The sequence below is a fragment of the Lissotriton helveticus genome, chromosome 4_1 (genome assembly GCF_964261635.1).
Source record: "Lissotriton helveticus chromosome 4_1, aLisHel1.1, whole genome shotgun sequence".
Taxonomy (NCBI): domain Eukaryota; kingdom Metazoa; phylum Chordata; class Amphibia; order Caudata; family Salamandridae; genus Lissotriton; species Lissotriton helveticus.
The window spans coordinates 58,973,002-58,997,861 of record NC_136063.1 but is presented as its reverse complement, the minus strand read 5'-3'; the positions used below and the strand labels follow the sequence as shown (position 1 = coordinate 58,997,861).

The window sequence follows — 24,860 nt, the reverse complement described above, 5'->3', positions numbered from 1 at the left end:
CACCAACAGTGCTCTTACAGGGGGTGTGCAGAGCTCACCAGGAGTTCACCAGCAGTGACTTTACAGGGGATGTGCAGGACACACCAGGAGATCACCAGCAGTGCCTGTACAGGGACTCTGCAGAACACACCTGGAGATCACCAGCAGTGCCCTTACAGGGATGTGAAGAACACACCAAGAAATCACCAGCAGTGCCCGGACAGGGATGTGCAGAAAACACCAAGAAATCACCAGCAGTGCCTTTACAGGGGGTGTGCGAAACACACCAGGAGATCACCAACAGTGCTCTTACAGGGGGTGTACAGAACACATCAAGAACTCACCAGCAGTGCCTTTACAGGGGGTGTGCGGAAAACACCAGGAGATCACCAACAGTGCTCTTACAGGGGGTGTACAGAACACATCAAGAAATCACCAGCAATGCCTTTACAGGGGGTGTGCAGAACACATCAGGAGTTCACCAGCAGTGCTCTTACAGGGGGTGTACAGAGAACACCAGAAGATCACCAGAAGTGCCCTTACAGGGTATGTGCAGCACACACCAAGAGTTTACCAGCAGTGGCCTTACAGGGGGTGTGCAGAACACACCAGGAGATCAACAGAAGTGCTCCTACGAGGGGTGTTCTGAACAAACCAGGAGTTCACCATCAGTACACGTACAGGTGGTGTGCAGAACACACCAGGAGTTCATTGCAGTGTTCTTACAGGGGGTGTGCAGCACACACCAGGAGTTTACCAGCAGGGCTCTTACAGGGGGTGTGCAGAATACACCAGGAGTTTATCTGCAGTGTCCGGGACTAGAGCTCACACTTTATATCCCTCTTCCTAACTGTAAACATGTATGATGGCATGTACATATGTGAATGATGTTTTTTGTCCTGCTGGATTGCCTGACAGAGCTGAATACTTGGGGCACTGAGCACATCTTAATACACAGACATAATAGACCTGAGAGTCGTGATGAGGATGGCCGCTGAATTAAAAGCTGTCATTGAGCAAGCAGTTTAGAGGGCTGAACTGAGTCACACTGCTGGTGTGTTTAGTAGTAGTGCCGTAAAGTGTTGGTGTGTGTAGCATTGTTGTCGTTAAGGTACCATATTATTCAGAGACTGTCTTCAAAGATTCTGATCTGTTGTTTTGTGTTTTTGCAGATGTGCCGCAGTGTGACCCTGCCTGTGCTGATAATGAGCTGTGTAGGAACATTGCAGGGTATGCCGAGTGCAAGTGTCAGAAAAACATATACCTAAATGCAAGTAAGTATGTAAGGTTCTTATGTATCGATGCATTCACATATAGTGAGCGCAGCATTATAATACCACTCTCCACAGTCGCATGAACCTACATGAACACAATTGAGTAAGACAGCACAGCATCTTCACTCTACACAGACCTAAAATATAATCCATACATGCATTTCCCCAACCAGAACAGAAAGCAGCATTTCTCTATGCAGATATAGCTGACCCAGAGATGGACAGAAGGCATATGAAGCAACGAAAAAGAAACAGCAATGAAATTAACCAGATATGGTCGTGGTGTAGTCCATAACTCATGCCACCCCATCTGCACCAGGATACCCTCATGGATGAGAGTGCATCTAACACATAAACAGATCATAACATAACATTACTCTGTGTATGACATCACACATGACATTGTTCATGACATCAAAAGTGACATCATTGATGTCATCCCTTATTACATTTCAAGCTATGTTTAGTTTGAGTGAGAACCATGACTGTGTTACAACCATGTTGTTAGACCTGGCACCATTGGTGTGGGTCTCCCTTCCATTTCATTTTTGCCTTTACCTCCTGTGTTTTGCTGAGCGTTGGACTCCATTTTTGTTGGTCTAGATGCTTTGAGCAGTATGCCACTGTTGTGCTCCCTTTGTAAAGTGTTATTGTGGATTAGTGATGCCATGATTGGCTTATTTGATTTACCAGTCAGACCCTAGTACTATGCAGTATGTGTGCCCAGGGCCTATAAATCAAATGCTGCTGGTGGGCTTGCTTGCAGCACTGGTTTTGACATCCAACAAAGCAGCCTGTAGAATGTAACTCTGGCCTGCCATTGCAGAGCCTGTGTGCAGTCTGGGACTGACATGTCGACTTGCCAAGTGCACACACTTGCCAGTCCCTAAAACCTCCCTTTTCTACATATCAGTCACCCCTAAGGTATGCCCAAGTTACCCCTGTGGGCAGGGTGCATTGCATGTGGAAGGTAGGACATGCTCTGAAGGGTGTGACATGTCCTGATAGTGAAAGACTGCCAATTTCATGTTTTACTATTGCAAGGCTATCTGTTGCCATAGGCCAGAATGGGGAGTTTGTTTACAACATCTCATAAACATAACTGACCCTGGGAACAAGATGGGAAAATAAAGTTTAGTACGCTTGACCTCAGAATGTTAAAATACATCTTTTACTGAGGGTTATTTTTACATTCTGTGTTGGAAAATGCAACTTTTAGAAATTAGGTATTTTCTTGCCTAACCATCCAGTGTGCCTCTGCTAGGTTTGTGTATTGCATGTCTGGCTTTTGGATGACAGGGGTTGGAAAAGTCAAGAATTGGACAACTCACTAAGAAACCTGAGTGGGTAAATTATTGTCATTAACAGTGTTTCCTGTGGAATAATAAAATCATATATAGATAATAAGATGCACAATCACAATGGAAGGGTTAAAATGATGTCAGAGGGCGGCACTCAGTGGCTAGCTGAGCACTGTTACTGTGTTGATGATACACAGAGACGTGTATGAAGACAGTGATGAGGAACTCTGGAGTTGGTGTTAATCACAAGAGGTGCTGGTGCGCTGACCTGTGAATCACGAATGTTCAATATGGTGGTCTGTACCTACATGTGGTGTGACGCCCATCTATAGAAGTGAGTATTTTTCAATGAAGACGAATCCTTCAATAATTACAGTCCTCAAAGTGTGTGATGATCTACTACACGGGCAGCACAATAGCGTCAGTCTGTCTGCTGCTGGCCAACGTCCTTGTATATAGAATTTTGTTTGTCAAATATAAAATACGATTGTATCAAACCAACACTATAGGTGTATATGGTTTCTTCGCCCTATGACATAATTTTAACCCTTCCATTGCAATTGTGCATTTTATTATCTGTATATGATTCTATTATTAAACAGGAACCACTGTTTCTGACAATAAGGGGCTGGAGAAGGGCAGTGGCTCCAGAAGTCTGAAGAGTCAGGGCTGGGCACTGTACCACAGTGAAAAAGTGCGCAGAGGCCTAAAATCACCAACACCAGGTCACAGAAACAGGATAGGAAAAAGCAAAAAGTCTCGGGGTGAGCCTGCCAAATAGGGCCAGGTCCAACACACCTGGGCTGCATTTAGAGGGGAGGAGATTTCCTTTCACCTGCCTGGGCCTGGTCTGCCTTCAACAATGCTGTCTCCACCCCCTGCCAGGAAGCTGCACCAGTGAAGACAGAACTGGTTTGTCTGGGCACAGACACTCTCTGCCTTCAGAGAACAAAGGATTTCTGTGGATGAAAAGAGGGGCATAGACCCCAGACTTTTTTGATCACTTCTGGGAAATCAAGAGGAACATTTGCCAAGGAGAAGAGCAGGATAAGCTGAGGAGGAATACTGCCCCTGTGCTGTTTGCGGTCTGGTGTTGGCCTGCAGTGGCTGCTTGATGCCAAGGAAAGGAGAAAAAGGACTTTGCTGTTTGCTTTGTCACCTGCTTGAAGATCCGATCTCCAAGGGCTTGAAACAGAGATTGCCTCTTCTCCGAAGTCTCAGGGACATCCCTTCTGTCTCGCTGTATCTGGAACTGCTGCGTCAGCTGCAGCAAAAGGAAATTGCAACACCGACGCTGGCGAGTGATGACGTAACATGCACCAAAGCCATGGGTACCGCTGGTGAAGAGCACAACACACAACCCCAACTTGCACTGTAGGACCAACGCCTGCCGATGCCATGCCACATTGACTCCGAAGCCATCATTGAGACCGCTGCCTGCACCAGGGCCGAGGAAACCGCTTGTGACATTCACAACACACCATCCCAACTTGCACTACAGCCCCGACTTCATCGATGCCGGTGCTTCATCAACGCAGAGCCGATTCTCGATGTGGATGAGTCCCGAATCCGTCGTCATTGCACCATTGTTAGGAACCGCCGCCCCGCCGACATTCATGACATCACCTCCCCGACACAGTATGGAAAGTACGTCACACCTCAACTGCTCTGCAGGCACCAACAAAGCATCACCTCCCTGATGCCTTGCACCGTCTGTACGTTCATCAATTCTATTCTTTCCTTATTTTTGTCTTTATCGTTCGAACCATGTAATGTAGTTGTTTTCAGAACCTATACCCTGGTGGGCATTTTCCCCCACTCAGTATTGATTTTTACATAAAGTATTTGTTCAATTTCAGTTCATATTTCCTTCCTGCACGTTGAAGCCATTTAAGTGTTGTTGACTTGACAATATCCAGATGCATGTGATGAATAGCTCGTGCCAGAAGGTGCGCCCCCCTTGCCTCTCCAGCTGCAAACCCGGAAGGGCGCGTGAGCATTAACAGCAGACAAAGCTTTCAGGATCGTGCGTTTGGGACTCGAGCCACACTAATGCGGTGTTAGTAATTGCACGGCACGTGCACATCCAGTGTGGCAAGCAGGGTTTGCCATTCCACTAATACTGCCATAATCCTTCCAATCTTTCTAACACACAATCCCACTCCATATAATTCCACTGCACTCAAACACAATTATCCACATAATTCAAAAGCACACCATGTCACATAATTCCACAACACACATGCACTCCACACTACACATTTCCGCACTACACAATTCCAAACCAAACCACATAATTCCTCTCCACACCATATATGTCCACTCCACTCTATATATAACATATGGGTCAAAAACATTGTCATTTACAATGCCAATTGGTATTGCACGAAATAAATTCAACTTTGCAACATACCACATAAATCCACACTATATAATATTACTCCAAACCATCCCACATAATTCCACACAAAACGCAATTTAATGCCACGTAATTCTACACCACACAACATAAAACACCCCATATAATACCACTGAGTACCACATAATTACACACCACATACTTACACTCTACTCAATGCAAAAGTAAACACTCCACATAATACCACTCAATGCCACATACGTACACACTACATAATTACACTCTACTCGATGCAACATAAAAACACTCCACATAATACCATTTAGTGCCACATAATTACTCTCGACTCAATGCAACATGAACACACTGCACATAATATCATTCAGTGCCACATTATTACACGTCACATAATTACACTCTACTCAATGCAACATAAATACACTCCACAGAATACCACTCAGTGCAACATAATTACACACCTCATAATTGCACTCTACTCAGTGCAACATAAATCACTCCACATTGGTACACTCCACATTGGTTCTCAAGGGGTCTTCTTCAGCTCAAACTTCAGTGCAAGCGAGCTGAGCGTGTCTGGAGGAAGCAATACCTTGACTCTGATAAACTTCTCTACGAACAAGAACTGGCGGCTTATAAAGCGCAGATCAAATGCGCCAAAGCTAGGTTCTTAGAGGAGACATTACTATCTGCCTCTAATAAATCTCAGGCCTTGTTTAAAATTGTTAAAGATTTGTCAGGCCCGGCCTGCGCTGCAACTGCTATCCCAGCTTCTCAATCGCTGTGTGACTCGTCGGCAAAGGCCTTCGAGGACAAGATCGCTACCATCTTGAGCCAGGTGAGTACTCCGTCAGATTCCAATCTCCAGCTAACATCTCTTGTTGCACTGCCTTTTTCTATGGAGGTGGAGGCTGGGAAAGCCCGGCTTGATAGTTTCCCCTTTCCTTCTTTGGTGGATTTCTGTGCTTTAGCCGACGGAGTATGCTCAGGCTCTCCCTTGATCCACTCCCGCACAAATTTTGGAAATTGTTCTGTGACGAGCTCTTTCCTCCTCTCCATGTGATTTGTTGCTAGTCCCTGGCCTCCGCCCGGGTCCCGGATAGCTGGAAGCTTGCGGTGGTTTCCTCGCTCCTGAAGAAGGAAACGCTGGACCCTACGCAAATTATAGGCCGATTTCATTGCTCCCCTTCCTGATTAAAATCTTGGAGAAACTGGCCACAAAACATCTGTCCAACTTTCTAGAGACCAATGCTTGCCTGGACGTGGCGCAGTTTGGCTTCAGACCAGCCCATGGGACAGAGTCTGCATTGGTGACCGTTTTGGATGACCTTCGTTCGCGTGCCGACCAAGGTGGAGCAGCCTTTTCAGTGCTGCTCGACATGTCGGCAGCGTTAGACACGGTCAGCCATGCCATCTTGGTCAGGAGACTGGAGGAGGCTGGGGTGTCGGGCTTGGCCCTGGACTGGCTGATCTCCTACCTTGGTGACAGGCACCAGGTTGTCACCTTGTCACCCTTTAAATCTAACATCAAAAGGGTAGAACAGGGCTTGCCTCAGGGATCGGCCATCAGTCCCATCCTATTCAATATTTACCTCCGCCGCTTGGTCAAGTTAATTAAATCTTTTGGCATTGCGGTCACCAACTATGCCGACGAAACCCAGCTTATCTTCTCCTTTGAAGGTAAGAATGCGGTGTCACAGGAGACCTTCCACCATTGTATGACCACCACGGCGGAATGGTTGAGCAACAACTCCTTACAGTTCAACGGATCTAAGACCGAGGTCTTGCACTGTTCGATGGACCGCATCTCCCGGCCTTTACCACAGGATTTTTGGCCCCCCTCTTTTCAGGGTACGGTAGCGGCGGCAGACTCCGTTCAGAATCTAGGGGTGATGCTCGAACCCAATCTCTAACTGGATAGCTTTGTGAATAAAATGGTGTCCACCTGTATGTTGTTGCTCCGCACCTAGCGGAAGATTCTTCCCCTGCTCCCGGCCCATGCCAGACCAGAAGTAGTGTGTAGTATCATCTTAAGCAGACTTGACTACTGCGACGCACTACTTCTGGGGGCACCCATAACCTTGTTGGGCAAACTGCAGCGGGTGCAGAATTCTGCCGCCAAGCTGGCACTCTCTCGTCGGCGCTTTGATTCTTCCTCGGCAGCACTTACGGATCTTCATTGGCTGCCAGTCTCCCAACGTGTCGACTTTAAAGCCCTTTGCTTGGTCTTTCGGGCCCTCCACGGTCAGGGGCCGATCTCCCTGCAGGAGCTGTTCTCCTGGTACACCCCTACTAGATCCCTTCGTTCTGCCTCAGCCTACCTGGTCGTAGTTCCTAAGATCCTGAGGATGCGAATGGGTGGTCGTTCTTTCAGCTATACGGCATCAAGGCTGTGGAACACGCTGCCATTGTCTCTTAGAAGCATGGGTGACTTATCCTCTTTTAAAAAGGGACTAAAAACTCATCTTTTCCCAAGGACATTGTAATTACAGCTGCCACTATAATATCGTGCTCAGGCCATAGAGGATCACAGCGCCAGGATACCTGTGGGGTGACAGACAAACAGCTGATAGGGTTTTAGAGGAATTTCAGATGCTGGCACTCTACCTGAAGTGTACGTTACACTGTGTGGGGAAATGAGTTCAAATGTGTGGTGCGTTAAGGGCGAACGGAATGACCCTAAAACCGTTCTTAGACAATCCAAAGATTACCATACACTGTAAAACAGCAAAGCTCTCGCAACCACAAAACAGTGTGACATATAAAATTACAAGTGATAATAAAGTAGCAGAAAACAGCAGATCTCTATGTCCAAGTTCTTTTTCAAAAGATGTTTAATTGGATCCACAATCAGCCGACACGTGTTTCGTCGTGTTAAAGCGGAGTCAACACGACTCTTCAGGGCTGGTACAGAGACTTAGGCATCTATAGGTTGATGCCCAACTGAATACGGGTTGTTAGGGATATCCTGTAAAGAAATTGACGGGTCTGTCAATATATTCAATATGCAGAGAACCCTAGTTCCGGGTTTACAGCTGTGTATCACACAGCTGTGTGGTTATATTAAAACAATGTTGCTCGTTTGCTCCAAAATGATACTAAGCACGTGTGGGTGTTTAGCCGTACCGGGAGGGGATCCGAAAATTTAAAGTTTCAAAGCTGGTTCCTGGTTAATAATTTCCATAGGTAAGCGAACTGTAACTCGGTATCCCTCCTCTGTGTGTTCCCGGTCGCCGTGTTCCAAAGACGGACTTGCTGATTGTGGGGTGACAGTTGCGCTCTATAAATGTGCCATACAATACAATACAATACAAAAATACAACTAAGTGCCACATAATTCCCCCCACATAATTACACTCTACTCAATGCAACATAAATACACTCCACATAATACCACTCAGTGCCACATAATTTCATGCTACAAAATTACACTCTAGTCAATGCGACATAAATACATTACACATAATACCACTCAGTACCACATAATTACACGTCACACAATTAAACTCTATTCAATGCAACATAAATACAATCCACACAATACCACTGTGCCACATAATTTCATGCCCCAAAATGACATTCTACTCAATGCAACATAAATACACTCCACTGAATACCACTCAGTGCGACATAGTTACACGCCACATAATTACACTCTACTCAATGCAACATAAGTACACTCCACATACCACTCAGTACCACATAATTACACACCACATAATTACACTCTACTCAATGCAACATAAATACACTCAACATAATACCACTCAGTGCCACATAATTACACACTACATAATTACACTCTTCTCAATGCAACATAAATACATTCCACATAAACACACTCTATGCCACATACTACAAATCAATATTAATGCACTCCATGCCATGATACAATTTTACTAAGCATAATTTCACTAAACACCACAGTTCCAGGCCACACAATTCAACTCCACATATTTCCAAAACACATCACATAATTACACAACAAACAACATAATTTAACTCCACAACTCCACAAACCACAACATACCTCCAATCCACGTCATATAGTGGCACCACCTGAGCATCAAACATCACTCACCACCACCATTTCGCATCAGCCCCCCACCTAAGCATCCCCTAAACATCGCCTAAGCATCACGTCAGTCTGCCCTCGGAATCTGGCATCTGTTCTTTCTCCCACACTGTCCGTTCGCTGCTCGCGTTCTAATTAAAGTACTGTTCTTCAACCTCCACTCCCATGTTGTTTATGTCCTGCTTCCCCATAACAAACAAATATTATAACAAAGAAGCATGAGAACAGGCAGGAAGAAGTTGCCAGCAGTTCAAGTACAAAAAAACTAGGACACATTATTTATGTTAATTCTTATTTTTTATCAGGTTGTTCAGTTGTATATAATGCCTTCTTGGTTTGTATAAAGGTAACACACATTCAACATGATGCACAGCAGCCACAATGCTCTACAACATAGCCAAAAGTTTTGGCTAAACACATATGGCCCCAAAAGAGCGACCTATTGGCTATGCCAAGGCTTGTTATTTCTCTTTTGGTTCTTCAAGCCTTCCTGAAGTGGCAGGCATAGGACATTGGCAGGCAAAGCAGCTGAGAATCTGGAGCGAAGCCAGTGAGAGTATGCTAAGCAGGCCATGAAGCAATTCGGTTGCTGGTGTCAGGTTCGCCAGCTTACATTCGGCGTGCATAGTCAGTCAGGGCTGACAGGAATCTTCAGCCCTCACAAAGTTCTAAACACCCCATGCTGCCTTGGGGCCGATAGTGAGGAGCTGCGCCGACTGCGCAGAAGGGCTCAGGGAGTGGCTTGGGAGGGGCAAAGCTCTCGGTTACGAGATTGCATTGAAGTAGCTGCTTTGCCAAAGACAGACAATCACCCAGCAGGCAGCCACCCAGCACTGTCAACTGCAAGTCCAATCACAGATAAATGAGCGTACATGATACTTATAGTCAAAGTCAAAAATTGCTGACTGTGTCTCTGGGGTGAGAGTCGGTTTAAGGCTGGGAAGCGCTGAGAGTTACACATTTCAGTAGCGGTGATGTGGTTCGGGTACACTTTATATAGACATTAGTCAGATTTTGCCTACAGAAACCATCGCACTGCTCATCAGTCATCTTACATCTAGGGCTTGAAGGTTCCGCAAGCACAGTTTAGATTAACATTAACACTTGTTAAGACATGTAGTGCCTCATCAGGAAAGTTGCCACAAATGATCCCTTGGTTTCTCCACAATCTTCTTCCAGGATCAGACAAACCCATGCTCATACTGGCGTGTTGGGGTGTCTTCAGCTCAATCACATTCTCTGCCGCCAGTGTAGAATCATTAAATGAATGGCCAGAAGGACAATGTGCTTGAAAAGAAGTTTATTGGTAACACCTCAGCTACAGCACAGGCACAGCTCAGGCACAGCTCTTCACTGAGGAACACATTCTCAACAGTTGGAATGTCATGTCGGAACGTTCTATTGTTCCAAGGAAGAGGCGGGGCACAGGCAAAGGGTGGAGCCACTATGGAGGAGACCACACTGGGTCATGCTTACATTTTCCAAAGAGCGGGTTAACCAGGAAACGCAGGTGCACTCCTTGCAGCCTCCACGCAGACCGTCATAGTTCCCAACTCTCATGGCAGGAATCGACTAGCTGGTGGGAGAATGGTTGAAGGATGATAAATACTGGAATGCGGGAGTTCAGAGAAATTGAGAAGACCCTCTACAAGTTTTAATGTCATGGTTATTATCTCGATCAGCTTTTGTAAAGCAGTTGTATAAGAGATAACCTTCTTAGTTCATATATTGATCTTCTAAATCCCATTCACTGACCTAAATTGTGAAGGCTTGCCCATGAAACTAATGCCTAAATTTCACTTCTCAAGTCAGGTGAATGACTGCCTGGAAGAGTCAAAAAGACCCTTTCTTTATGCCTCTATATATGCATGTAAAAACCTATGCTGTGTGTTGTACATTGTGTGGAGTTTGAGTGTCGGTAATAGGTTTTTCCACATAGCTAATGCTGGCTATGGAGAGACCTAAAGAGAGGGAGTGAAACAGTTACAGATACAATCAGCTCAACTCAGCTTCCATGACTTCCCCCTTGCTTCGACCACTGACCTCTGTGTCCTATACTTAGGGCTGGTGTCTGTGATGTACGTCCAACATGAGCAACATACTTTAAGAGAAACACTGTACTCAGTGTAAATATGCTGAAGCATTGGGCCGGAAAAACCCGGTGTGCCTTTGATGGTTATTGTGTTTGATTGTGGGCATACCAATTAGAAAGGGCGTGTCATGCAGAATTGTAAACTACAGGAGTGCTAAATAAGCTGTCCATGCATGTGATTATTTCCCAACCAGTCGTGTTTTGTTGCAGGTCGCAGTGACATCGTTCCCACTGTGCAGTGCGAAGCTTCAGCAATGACAGTGTCTCTCAACAAGTGCCTCCTGGAGAGGTTCAATTACAGCTTCACACAGATGCATTTTGAAGATACAAACTGCACAGTCACAACTTCTCTGAAGCTGGAGGGAAATGAACGGGTGGTCCAAATTAAAGCCATTCCACGGGCAGGATGGTGTGGAAATGAGATGGTGGTAAGAAAGGATACACATTGTGCATTTTAGGCCTTTAAGTTAGTAAAGGTGCCTGTTGTCATATAACATGTATACTTCAGTTCAGACAATACATAAGAAGTAATGCATTGTGTAGTAGTGTTCTTCAACTCTTTCCTAAATTGGAGCAGCATTGGGGTAGTCCTGAAGGAGACAGGGTTGCTATTCCAGATCCTGGGTGCATCACATAAAGGGTAGGCTGTCTTTTGTTTTCTCTTTTTTACACTTCTAAGTCTGCAGTCTGATGGTTTCCCGGCTGAAAGTATACCACAAATACCCAGAGATGGTGAGCTTGTCTTCAAGATAAGTGAGCATGATGGTCGCGACGGCTTTGTGAATGATACAGTTGGTTTAGAAGATAGTGTGGTTGGCAAGGAGAGTCAATGGTGTTCCATTAGGATGGGGGTGGTGTGATCATATTTTTTCAGGCCCTGGATAAGTCTTGCTGCGGTGCGTAGAATGCCTTTAAGCGGTGCCAGTGCAGATTCTGAAATGTAATGGAGCAGAGAGTAAACACTATCCAAATGCAAGAGCTCTACGATTTAAACAACAATTCTGATGTCACTTTCTGAGAGAGCTGGTTCCAGTTCATCCTTGTTTTTTGACAGTGTGCTCCTTGAGGGTGACATTGATGTCCAGGGTGAATCCAACTGACTTGGCATTTGGTTAAGTTCAGATTCAAAATTATCATGTTATTATCATGTCATACCAGGTTTTTGACAAAAAACAAGAATTCTGTCATGGTTGGGTAGATCTTCAGGTAGGTGCTGAACGTCCATGTCTGGATGATGTGCGGGCAATGTTTGAGGCTTTGGATGTCTGAATAAAAGGAGACTTTCAAATAGAGTTATGTATCACCAGCATAATGGTACATTTTTATGATTTCTAGACCATCAAGCTCCATGTGGGATCTAACAGCTGGTAGACACTCAGCAGATTCAAGGCTTGTGCAGGTGAGATCTAACAGTTGTTAGATAGTCATTAGAGTCATGTCTACTTCATGTGCAATCAAAGTGCAGCTAGACACTCAGCCTATGCACGGCTGCTAAATGGGAGATCTAGCAGATGTTAAATACACAAAAGACTCACAGCTACTTCATGTGGAATCAAATAGCTGCTAGACACTCAGCAGACGCATGGTTGCTGCATGTGGAGTCTAACAGCTGCTAAATGTTCACTACTATAGCCTTAGAGCCCACTGTAGAGGACTATACCAGCCATTAAAGGCCTGTTCCAGCATTAAAGGCCAGAGCAGATGGTTTTTCCACATCCTGTGGGTCTTAATTTAGAAGGACAAGTCACTTGCTTTCGGTAACACTCTTTATGGGGGATACTATTTCTAACTGCAGTTTCCTCAACTTTAAAACATCTCTAGGGGAGAGATTTTTTCCAGAAATATACCTGTGAGCCACTAGATGGTGCCATATGGCTCCATCTTCAGTTCATATTACCCTGAGGAGTGGGGTATGAGCACCCGCCCGCCGACTTTATTTCTTTGGGCCTAATTTAAAGTTTCACTGACAGGGTACTGTGATGGAGAACACTGCCTGCAAAATTGTTGGGCAGGCATTACGTTGGCAGAGACCCTGTTGAATAAATCAACAGCATACTTCCTCAACTCATCAAAAGGTAAAAAAACAGCAATGACCCCTCACACCCTGGGACACACCCATAATTGTTGTTGCTTCCTAGGAAGTTAGTTTTATAAAAACAAAAATAATTGAACAGCCTTCGGCCAGGCCCTGTGCCCAACCCACTAATACTCCAAATTCTCACCGTGCATGACCTTCAGTCATGCGCATTGTGGTTGGCTGAAGGCCCTTGCACTCAGCCAGGTACTGTGCTCAATCTACCACGAGTTGCCGATGGACACCAACCTACATTGTATTTTTTTCATATATTTTGTATATTCTTTTAAGGTACCCCAGTACTCCCACGGGATAGGTGTGCAAGATTCACCCATATGGTATTGTGGAGGTGTGCAAGTGCAGGAAGGCTGACTGGGTCCCTTGACAGTTCTGCAGAATTCACAGCAGTATTTCTTGGTCCTGCTCACCAGTACGATAGGATCCAGGTGTCTCTAACCTGTCTATTTATATATTGCTTTTAATAGAAGTTAAGGGCACCAGTATTTAGACCCCAAGTAAAGTAGTGGCAGCCACAACATTTTCCTCTGGTTTGCAGCTAGCCAATCAGATCATGCAGAACCTGGTAGTGAAATGGCAGATGGGAGAAAAAGCTCCCGTGTCCAAACACAGGGCTCCATGTTTTTTTCAGTGAGTAAGTAAGTAAACGTTTTGTAGGGAGTGCAATTGTTCAGGCGTCGTGATGCTAACACAGTTACTAAGAACCAGACAAAATACCCATTTAAGGATAAATAACAGGTTATGATGTTAGTAAAAGCCATGTCTTTAGAGACTTTCTGAAAGAGGAGTAATTTGATTCAGATTTCAATTGCAGAGGCATAGAGTTCCAGAGTTTCAAGCTAAGAAGGAAAAACTTCTCTCTCCTCATCCTGCCTTATTTATTTTCTGAAGTGAGACAAGCCTTGCCATGATCATGATACATGGCAGGCAGAGATATCTTGAAATTACGCTGGACCACTTCTGTGCACAGCTTTGTGGACTATACACACAGCCTTGAATTTGATTCTTTCACTGACAGGTAGCCAGTGAAGATTCCTAATGTAGACAGAAGCACATATGGGTATTCCCAAAAAAGTACAGGGAGTAGCATTTTGGAGGGATTGGAGCGTCAATAACAAGCGTTTCTCAGTACTCATATACAATGTATTACAATGATCTAACATAGGTAATACCAGGGCCACCTCTACCATTTTCTGCTTTTTTTCTGAAATGAATGAAAGTATTGTCCTCACAACTCTAAGGAGATGGACACATGAAGAGGTGAACTGTTTAATTTAAGCTGATAAACACAACTGATCGTCAAATAGCACTCCCAGGTTTTTGCTTTCATAACAGGGCGGGTACAGTGAACAAGATTTGCCACCCACCTCAGCTTTTCCAAAAAGATGTGATTGGCCCAAAATGAATCTCTTCAGTCTTTTCTGAATTCAACTTTAGGCAGTCTTCCTGCATCCAGATGACTCTATTGGCCAATCAGTTTTGAAAGTTGCTGGCTTCCTCATCAACATCAGATGGTATTGTACAAATAAGTGTGTGTTATCTGCATAGGATACTGCAACAAACCGATATGACCGGATGAGTTTCGTCAGAGGAGTGACATAGAAGTTGAAAAGTGTAGGTAATAAAGACGATTCTTGTGATACGCTGCTGGGTAAGGAGATTGGGTCTGATATGATATCTCTAAAGGACACCCTCTGCTCTCTGTTGGATAGGGATGATTGTAGGATAGTAAGGGCTGCACCTCTAATTCAGACACTCTCTAAACGGCTGACGAGCATTGAATGGTTCACCATATCAAAAGCAGCTGAGAGACTGAGAAGTATTCGTACACCCGCCCTCTGTGATCCACCAATTTACGCATCTCTTCTATGGCAATCACTTGAGCTGACTCCATAGGACGTTGAGGTCTGCAATTGTGTTGAAAGGGATCCAAAACATTGTGGGCATCTAGAATGTACCAAGGGGTAGAGGAAGCCTAGATATATTTTTAATTTGTCCCCGGCTTCGTCAGGTCAAACCAGCTTCCAGTCCGTGATGCTATTTATCCGTGAATGGATGAATGCGAACCACCTCAAGGTAAATCCGGACAAAACGGAGCTGGTCCTGACGGGCGGTACCGGTAACCCCTGGTCGCCCCTTTTCTGGCCACCTTCCCTGGGCACTCCCCCACTCCCTCTCTATCAGTTAAAACGCTAGGTATCACTCTCAATCATCAACTTAGACTCCATTCACACATTAGTTCAGTTGTCTCCTCTTGTTTTTTTTCTTTACGGATTATTAGGAAAATATCCCGGTTTTTCTCCTTCCCTGCCCTTAAACTGATTACAATGGCCATGGTTCTCTCAAAAATTGATTACGGAACATCGTTTATAATGGTGTTCCCGCATATGCCCTTCACCGCCTTCAGCTGGTCCAGAACCAGGCAGCCCGCCTGGTTTATGGCCTGTCCAAGTCACACCACTCCACTCCCCTTTTGAAAGCCCTGCACTGGCTACCTATTAAGCAGCGGGCACTGTTTAAATTGGGATGCCTTACCTTTCAGGCCCGAGCTGGCACTGCTCCAGCATTTATCAATTCTGCTATTACGAATTACTGCCCACCCAGAGCTCTTCGCTCCTCTTCCCTGGGCTTGCTGGCAGTGCCACGCTTTAGGAAGAAAAGGTCAGGTGGCCAGAAATTTTCCGTTCTGGCCCCCACTTTCTGGAACGACCTTCCATCTTCAATCAGACTCCTGCCTTCCTACATGGAATACCGTAGGGCCCTGAAAACGTTTTTGTTCCAGCAAGCGTTTAACTGCTAGTCCATTGTCCCCTGCCTGTCTGTTTTTACTACTGTCATCTCTCAGCGCCAAGAAACTGCCTAGTACACGAGCGCTTTATAAATGCTTTTAAAATTAAAATTAAATTAAAAATTATGGGTCAGTAGTTTTTAGTATCTCTCCGATCCAGGGAGGCTTTCTTTAAAAGGGGGTATCCCAAAACGTTTTTTTCAGTGGCCTGAAACGGTGAACAGACAGAATATCGAGTTGTCTATTTTGAACTACAACAATATTGAGTATGAAATATTGAGGTACAAGAATATCGACAGCAAGTATATTGTTGAACAGAACATCGACAGTAAGGTGAGAAATATGTTTTTTTAATATCGAAGTCAGTAATATCGTTTGTAAAAATATCCTTGTTAATAATATTGATATTTATATTAGTGTTCTGTATTTTAATATGTGTGTTAAGAGTATGTGATGTAATTTTTTGGTATAAGTGTAGATTCTTTTAATATATGTGTTCCATTTTTATCAGTAATTACTTTTCTGAAAATTAATTTTTGTGTAATTTATTGCTGTAGCAGGTTGAGGGTTTATAGGGGAACAGGGTGGGAAGTAATTTAATTATAAACATGTTTTATTAATTATTATTTGTTATTATTTATAATTAATGCATTAATTAATTATTTATTGATGTGTTATTGCTTATTATTAATTAATTCATTGATAAATATATTAATTGTGTTATTTTATCAAGAGTGGGTTGTGGGTTTATAGGTGAATAGGGTGGAAAGTAGTTTAATTATTATTACTTTTTAAAACATTAATATTAATTTTTATTTATTATTACTCATACACAATGTATTATTAATTAGTTATTCATTGGTTATTAATTACTATTAATTGATCAATAGATATTATATTATTATTATTTGTAGGAGCGGGTTGGGGGTTCATAAGAGAATAGGGTGGGAAGTAACTTAACTATAATAACATGGTTATTAATATGTATGTATTAGTACTTATAATTAATGCATCATAAATTATTTATTAATTGGTTATTTAATTTGAATAATTATTTAATTGCACTCTCTGGAGTGAGAATAGTAATATTTACCCCTATGCTATCCAACGCTTTCCCTACTGTTGCACTCTCTGGAGTGAGAATAGCACATATTACCCCTACGCTATCCAACACTTTCCCTACTATTACACTCTCTGGAGTGGGAATAGTGATTTGTACATCTTCGCTATCCAATACTTTCCCTACTGTTGCACTCACTGGAGTGGGATAAGTAATTTGTACCCCTCCGCTCTCCACAACGTGCCCTACTGTTGCACTTACTGGAGTGGAAATAGTAATTTTTACCCCTAAGCTATCCAACACTTTCCCTACTGTTGCACTCTCTAGAGTGGGAATAGTAATTTTTCCCCCTACGCTATCCGACACTCTTCCTACTGTTGCACTCACTGGAGTGGGAATAGTAATGTTTACCCCTTGGCTATTCAATACTTTCCCTACTGTTGCACTCTCTGGAGTGGGACTAGTAATTTTTAACCCTACACTATCCAAAACTTTCCCTACTGTTGCACTCACTGGAGTGGGAATAGTAATTTTTACCCCAAGGCTATCCAACACTTTTCCTGCTGTTGCACTCACTGGAGTCATTTTTTTCACCCACGATATCCAACACTTGCCCTACTGTTGCACTCCCTAGAGTAGGAATAGTATCCCCTCCGCTATCCAATATTTTCTCCACGGTTTTAGTTAATGTAGTGTTAAATGTATTTTAAAAAAATGAATAAAATTATTATTTTAATGTGTTTTATAGGTTTTTTGATTTATATTATTTATGTACGTGTAAATATATGTATTAATCATTTTTTATGTTTTTTTAACAATTTATGTATTAAAATAATTATGTATACATATTATTAAGTGAATATATATTTTATACATATATATGTTTAATTTATTTTTATATGTATTACTTATAAGTTTAAGCATTTCCTAATAATTTTAACTATGTTTTTTTAATTATATGTCTATTATTTACTTTATTTTACATTATTTTTTAAACATAAAAAAGATATTTTATCAACAATATTTTTAACAACAATATTTTTGTACTTACTATTCTGTCGATATTATTGTATCTCAATATTCTGACTGTCGATATTCTGTCAGTGATCCGTTAAAACTAAAACCTTGTTAAGAACGGGAGTCAATCGCATGGAGATTTGAGAACAAATGTAATACATATAGAGGACAAGGTCCATAGGAGAACCCAAATTGGTAGCTTCTAATAAACTTCTGACCCTATTTTCAGTTAAGATGGAGAAATTATCAAAGATATATGTGTCGCTTTCTCCCTTGTTGGGCCCTTCCTTGGATATCCAACCGGAGCATAGTGGTGTCAAATATTTGGTCAATCTTTTTGGTGCCAGAGAATTCTTTATAAATATCATTAACTGTAGCCTGAAAGAACTCGGCCAGTTCTGTACAAAATTGCGAGGGTGTAAAAATCTAGGAGTTATTGAATTCAAATAGGGGCTTCACTTTTTATTTCAAAAAGGTCACATGAAGAGTCTTTAGCTGTTCTAATTTTTCTGTATAATATTTTGTTTTTTCTGTCTTGATCACTTTCTTTTTCATCGTCATTGCATTCCTTCATCCACCTACGCTCTTGAGCCCTGCAGTTTTGTTTATGTTTTTTAGTTCTTTAGAGAAACACATGGCAGAAGGATTTTTCCTATCCCTTTTTAGAATTTTTTCAGGGGCTAATTTTATAGCTGCTTTGTTTATCCAATCTGTAAAATTGCTCACCGACATACCTACCTCATTATTTAAATCGGGTGTGTGCTCTTCAGCAGAACCTCAAGCTCACCTCTGTCTATTTTCTGCCATGGGCGACTCTTTAAAAACTGCTTTGTGATCTGTCTACATTAGTGGTAAGACTTTATCAAAAATAATTGCAGGATTATTAGTCAAATTAAATCGAGTGTATGAATGGTATTGTGGGTCGGTTGAGTGACAATCTGATTAAGATCAAAGCTCTGTGTCACTATTATCTCTACTTCCTAAATGAAAATTGAAATTTCCTAGCAAAATAAAATTTGGAAACTCCATGCAAAACACAACAAATGATTGAATGAGCTCTAAGAAGATGTCTTTGGAGCTAGGTAGGTGATATACCAATGCACCATTAAAATGCATAATATTGTTGATCTTAAAGGTGAAAATTAGAGCTTCCACCACTAATTGTGTGGCTTGATTAAACACAGCTTTAAAGTGGTTACGATATACTACACTACCGCTCCCCCCATTTTCTTGTCTGCCAACTCTGAATATATAGTATCCTTCTGGTGTAGCAATGCTCAAATCTGTTTCCGATGTAAGATCTGTTCAATTTTCCATCAGGAACATTAGGTCAGGGCCATACAGCTCAATACAATCTGAGAATTCATAGCTATGTTTAACTAGCGATTTAATGTTAAGTAGTGCAGCTGAGTGACTCAGCTGAACAACCTAAAATCATATAATTGCCTAGAGAGGTTGTATTCTCTACTTTACTGTGGTCACCCTTAGGCTGTGAGCTAAATACAAAATGGCATTGTTCTCATCAGTAGCTGTTAAGAATATCCTGACAATTACAACATGCACTGTTAATTCGCTTATCCCTATTACTGATGTCCATCAGTTGCTGTCTCGTGTAAACTTGGTTATTCAAAAGATCAGGGGTCCTGGTGGCGCTTTTAGCTGTCCGGCCGCATGGGGACGTAGAGGAGCTTGCGTTTGGTGCATATTGGCAGTGGTATTTCCACAGGACTGAATGTCCTTTTTAAACCCTTTACAAGGACTTTACAAACACAAATTTCTTGAAAAGGCTGAACAAATTTACACAAAATTTGTGAAAACCCCCCCACAATTACTCATTAAATGTCAAATGTTTCTCAAATTCGGTTCTGCCATTTATTCAGAGAGCAAATTCTCCTATGGCAATTAACGTGGGAAATCAAAATTTTGGGACACCACCCCTTCTTTTTTCTTGATCCATGCTTGATGGATCTACTGAAAAATTTGTTGATAAACTTTTTTAGTTGAATGTTTTGAGCAAAGCTTCAAAGTGATTTGACATAACTACAATAACAGAGTGGCAAACTCCACTATGTAATGTCTGTCTGTCTGTATCTGTCTGTCTGCCTATCTATCCAGCTATCTGTCTAAAAATCTAGGTAAAATATATATATATATATATATATATTACCTACTGGCGGTCGCCAGTAGGTATATATAGTTAGGATTTTTTCTCTATGGGATTTTTGAAAATTCTATGTCTAATAACTTTCGCGTTTGTGGACGGAATTGGCTGAAATTTTCTGGAAAATGGAACATTTTGTTTCTGAGCAGCCCCTGGAAATTTGGGGGGGGTTCGTCCAGGGGGGGTCGAGAAAAAAGGGGGGTCCCAAAACGTGTTTTTAACATTGAGTTTTCCATAGGGCGGTTGGCCTCACTTTTAGCCCGAACGGCTGAATGGATTTGCACGAAACTTGGCAAAATTGTAGGGACTGGTAGCCCGATGTGCCTTTTGTAGGTCTCAATATATGTGCTCCAGTGGATTTTGAGAAATTAACGTTTAAAAAAAGATATATATCTGTAACCGCGGACCGGGCAGCGCCCCGGTACGCGGACCTGATGCGTAACGGAACTTCGCGAAGCGAAGCTGATTGGCTCTCCGGTGTCTGTCAACATTCTAAACAGTCCGGAGCGGCCGCCATCTTGTCTCTCGGTAGGATCGAGAGACAAGATGTGGTGAAAAACGAAGGGGGGAATGAAGGAAAGGGGGCAAGGTAGACCCCTCCTGACCCCCTAGGATTGATGAGGGGGATATTAAAGTGCCCCGCGGGGCAAAAAATAAAAAAATAAAAATTTTCGCAGTAGAGGCGCGTCCCGGTACGCGAACCGGCCAGCTCACCGGGCAGCTAACCGGGCAGCTAACCGGCAGCGTAGCTGTCAACATTGTAAACAGTCCGGAGCGGCCGCCATCTTGTTTCTCGGTAGGTTCGAGATACAAGATGTGGTGAAAAACGAAGGGGGAAATGAAGGAAAGGGGGCAAGGTAAACCCCTCCTGACCCCCTAGGATTGATGAGGGGGATATTAAAGTCCCCCGCGGGGCAAAAAAAAAAAAAAATGCGATTTTTCACGGTAGAGGCGCTTTCCGGTACGCGAACCGGGCAGCTAACCAGCAGCGTAACGGGAGTCCGCCATCTTGTGTTTTTGGAGCGTCCGGTTCGCGTACCGGGTAGCGTCCCGGTAAGCATAACAAGAGAAACAGTAAAAAAAAAAATAATGGAATAGATTATCAAGAAAACTTTGAAAAATTGTAGGGACTGTTTGTTTGATGTGCCTTTGCAAGGCCTCAAGATATGTGCACGTGTGGATTTTATCTAATTAAGGTTAAAAAAGATATATATATCTGTAAGCGTGCTCCGGCGCGCTTACGTTACGGGTTTTGTTTGCGCTGCAGAGCCGATATGTCACGGTTATGCGACGTGTCATGAGGCGTCTCACGTGGCTACGTGATACGTCACGTAATAAAGAATATATTTTACAGATATAGATATTAGCTTTTAAAAAACCAATGAAATTCACTGAAAAAACCATAGGTTATAGACCATATATAGTTAGGAATTAGCATTTACAAAACCTTGAAAATTCACTGAAAAAACCATAGGTTATAGACCATATATAGTTAGGAATTAGCATTTAAAAAACCTTTTTTTACTCACACAAAACCATTGAAATTCCATATATAGTTAGTTAGTTGCACTAACTATATATCGCGCACCCGCAATCCACTGCTGATCATGTCACATATTACATCATTCATGACATAGTCAGTGACATCACTGATGACATCACTGATGACATCTCAAATGACATCACTGATGACATCACTTATGACATCTCATTTGACATCAATGACCACATTACTGATGATATCATTCATGTGACAATACAATGCATCTCCTCACATTTTAATATAACCTCTGTTACACCCAGTGTTAAATACAGAGTATAATTTTTGAAACCATTGACACACCAATACTAGTTACTACATACGCACTCACTGATTCCTACGTCTACACACACATTCACTCCATTTTCTTGTCTATACAGTTAAACATAGAGCACCTTACATTTTCAAACATATACTAACACATACTTACTCTCTTATACAATCATTGATACAAGTACACATTGATCTGCACAGAGTCACACACCTCCCAGCCAGCCACACACACACTCAGTCTCCCATACAAATACTTGGACAATCAATCAATAACCCCTATGGTTAATCATATAGCTACTGATCAACACATGCAGCAGTTTACAGAACAACAGACAGTTTAGTCACTAACCCATGCACTCAGTGAGACACATTTAATCACTCACTCATACATTCAGTCATGCACCTACTAAATCCTTCGTCCAGACACGTATACTTCCACTCATTCTTCAATATGTAAGACATATTTTAACTTTACAGAAACATACAGTCACTGGATGTTGTCATCAGTGATGTCATCAGTGATGTCATTTGAGATGTCATCAGTGATGTCATCAGTGATGTCACTGACCATGTCATGAATGATGTAATATGTGACATGATCAGCAGTGGATTGCGGGTGCGCGATATATAGTTAGTGCAACTAACTAACTATATATGGAATTTCAATGGTTTTGTGTGAGTAAAAAAAGGTTTTTTAAATGCTAATTCCTAACTATATATGGTCTATAACCTATGGTTTTTTCAGTGAATATATATATATATATATTTATATATATATATACATATTCACTGAAAAAACCATAGGTTATAGACCATATATAGTTAGGAATTAGCATTTACAAAACCTTGAAAATTCACTGAAAAAACCATAGGTTATAGACCATATATAGTTAGGAATTAGCATTTACAAAACCTTGAAAATTCACTGAAAAAACCATAGGTTAGAGACCATATATAGTTAGCTGGACATTTTATTGACATAAAACCAATGAAATTCCATATATAGTTAGTTGCACTAACTATATATCGCGCACCCGCAATCCACTGCTGATGATGTCACATATTACATCATTCATGACATGGTCAGTGACATCACTGATGACATCACTGATGACATCTCAAATGACATCACTGATGACATCACTGATGACATCTCAAATGACATCACTGATGACTACATCCAGTGACTGTATAAGTCTGTAAAGTTAAAATATGTCTTACATATTGAAGAATTAGTGGATGTATAAGTGTCTGGACGAAGGATTTAGTAGGTGCATGACTGAATGTATGAGTGAGTGATTAAATGTGTCTCACTGAGTGCATGGGTTAGTGACTAAACTGTCTTAATTTGTGCATCATTATGTCTGTTGTTCTGTAAACTGCTGCATGTGTTGATCAGTAGCTATATGAGTAACTATATGGGTTATTGATTGATTGCCCAAGTATTTGTATGGGAGACTGAGTGTGTGTGTGGCTAGCTGGGAGGTGTGTGACTCTGTGCAGATCAATCTGTACTTGTATCAATGATTGTATAAGAAACTAAGTATGTGTTAGTACATGTTTGAAAATGTAAGGTGCTCTATGTTTAACTGTATAGACAAGAAAATGGAAGTCTCATTGATTCTTTACAGGACTGACTAGGTGTGTAAGTAACTCCATGGATGAGTGGCAGAGTGTGAGTGTCTGTATAGGTGTATGAGTGCATATGATAGTGTTGTAAAGATGAGTGATTGTATGTATGAATGATTGTATGGGTGAATGAGTGAATGTGTGTGTAGACGTAGCAATCAGTGAGTGCGTATGTAGTAACTAGTATTGGTGTGTCAATGGTTTCAAAAATTATACTCTTTTTAACACTGGGTGAAACAGAGGTTATATTAAAATGTGAGGAGATGCATTGTATTGTCACATGAATGATATCATCAGTGATGTGGTCATTGATGTCAAATGAGATGTCATCAGTGATGTCATTTGAGATGTCATCAGTGATGTCATCAGTGATGTCACTGACCATGTCATGAATGATGTAATATGTGACATCATCAGCAGTGGATTGCGGGTGCGCGATATATAGTTAGTGCAACTAACTATATATGGAATTTCATTGGTTTTATGTCAATAAAATGTCCAGCTAACTATATATGGTCTCTAACCTATGGTTTTTTCAGTGAATTTTCAAGGTTTTGTAAATGCTAATTCCTAACTATATATGGTCTATAACCTATGGTTTTTTCAGTGAATTTTCAAGGTTTTGTAAATGCTAATTCCTAACTATATATGGTCTATAACCTATGGTTTTTTCAGTGAATTTCAATGTTTTTTTAATAGCAAATATCATAAGCTGTCGAATGTCAAGTACGTGGTAAGTAAAAACATTTTCGTGTTTATGCACACTGATCTGCTTTGAATGCTGCCCCCCACCCCTCATTTCTATTAGGAGTACTCTCTCTTTGCAGATAGTGAAGGGTAGTTAACGCAGCCCTTTGCCCCCTTTGTAATCCGTCGTGCCTGCTTCTCTCTCCATTTGATTGATTGTTCTCTTTGGTTCATTCTCTATTTACAAACAAGCACAGAGTCGCAATACTCTGTTTAGTCTTTGCAGATAGCGAAAAACCGTGTAAAAAAACAAAAGGAATCGAGCAAAATCAGTAGGCCACTAATGGGATCTCTTTTTGACCTCGCTAAAATAGAAACATTAGGAACAACCTGTTGAAAATAGCAATGCGTATGTACATAAGCGGCGTTCATTTGTGTTCACAGTACCCCTTGTTGATTGTTTGAATCGAGCATTGAATTGTTCGAAGTTGGTTCTCTTAAGGATCTTCTCTGCC

At 42.0% G+C, this 24,860-nt stretch overlaps 1 protein-coding gene across 1 annotated transcript in view; it reads left to right on the top strand.

Annotated features, from left to right (window-relative positions):
* The first annotated feature begins 837 nt into the window (after positions 1-837).
* Positions 838-24,860, top strand: part of LOC144827857 (uromodulin-like) — a 254,678-nt gene continuing 230,655 nt past the window's right edge. The window contains exons 1-3 of the mRNA XM_078686022.1: positions 838-859; positions 1,152-1,253; positions 11,309-11,526. Of these exons, the coding sequence (XP_078542148.1) occupies positions 838-859; positions 1,152-1,253; positions 11,309-11,526 (342 nt within the window). The remainder of the gene's footprint in view (positions 860-1,151; positions 1,254-11,308; positions 11,527-24,860) is intronic.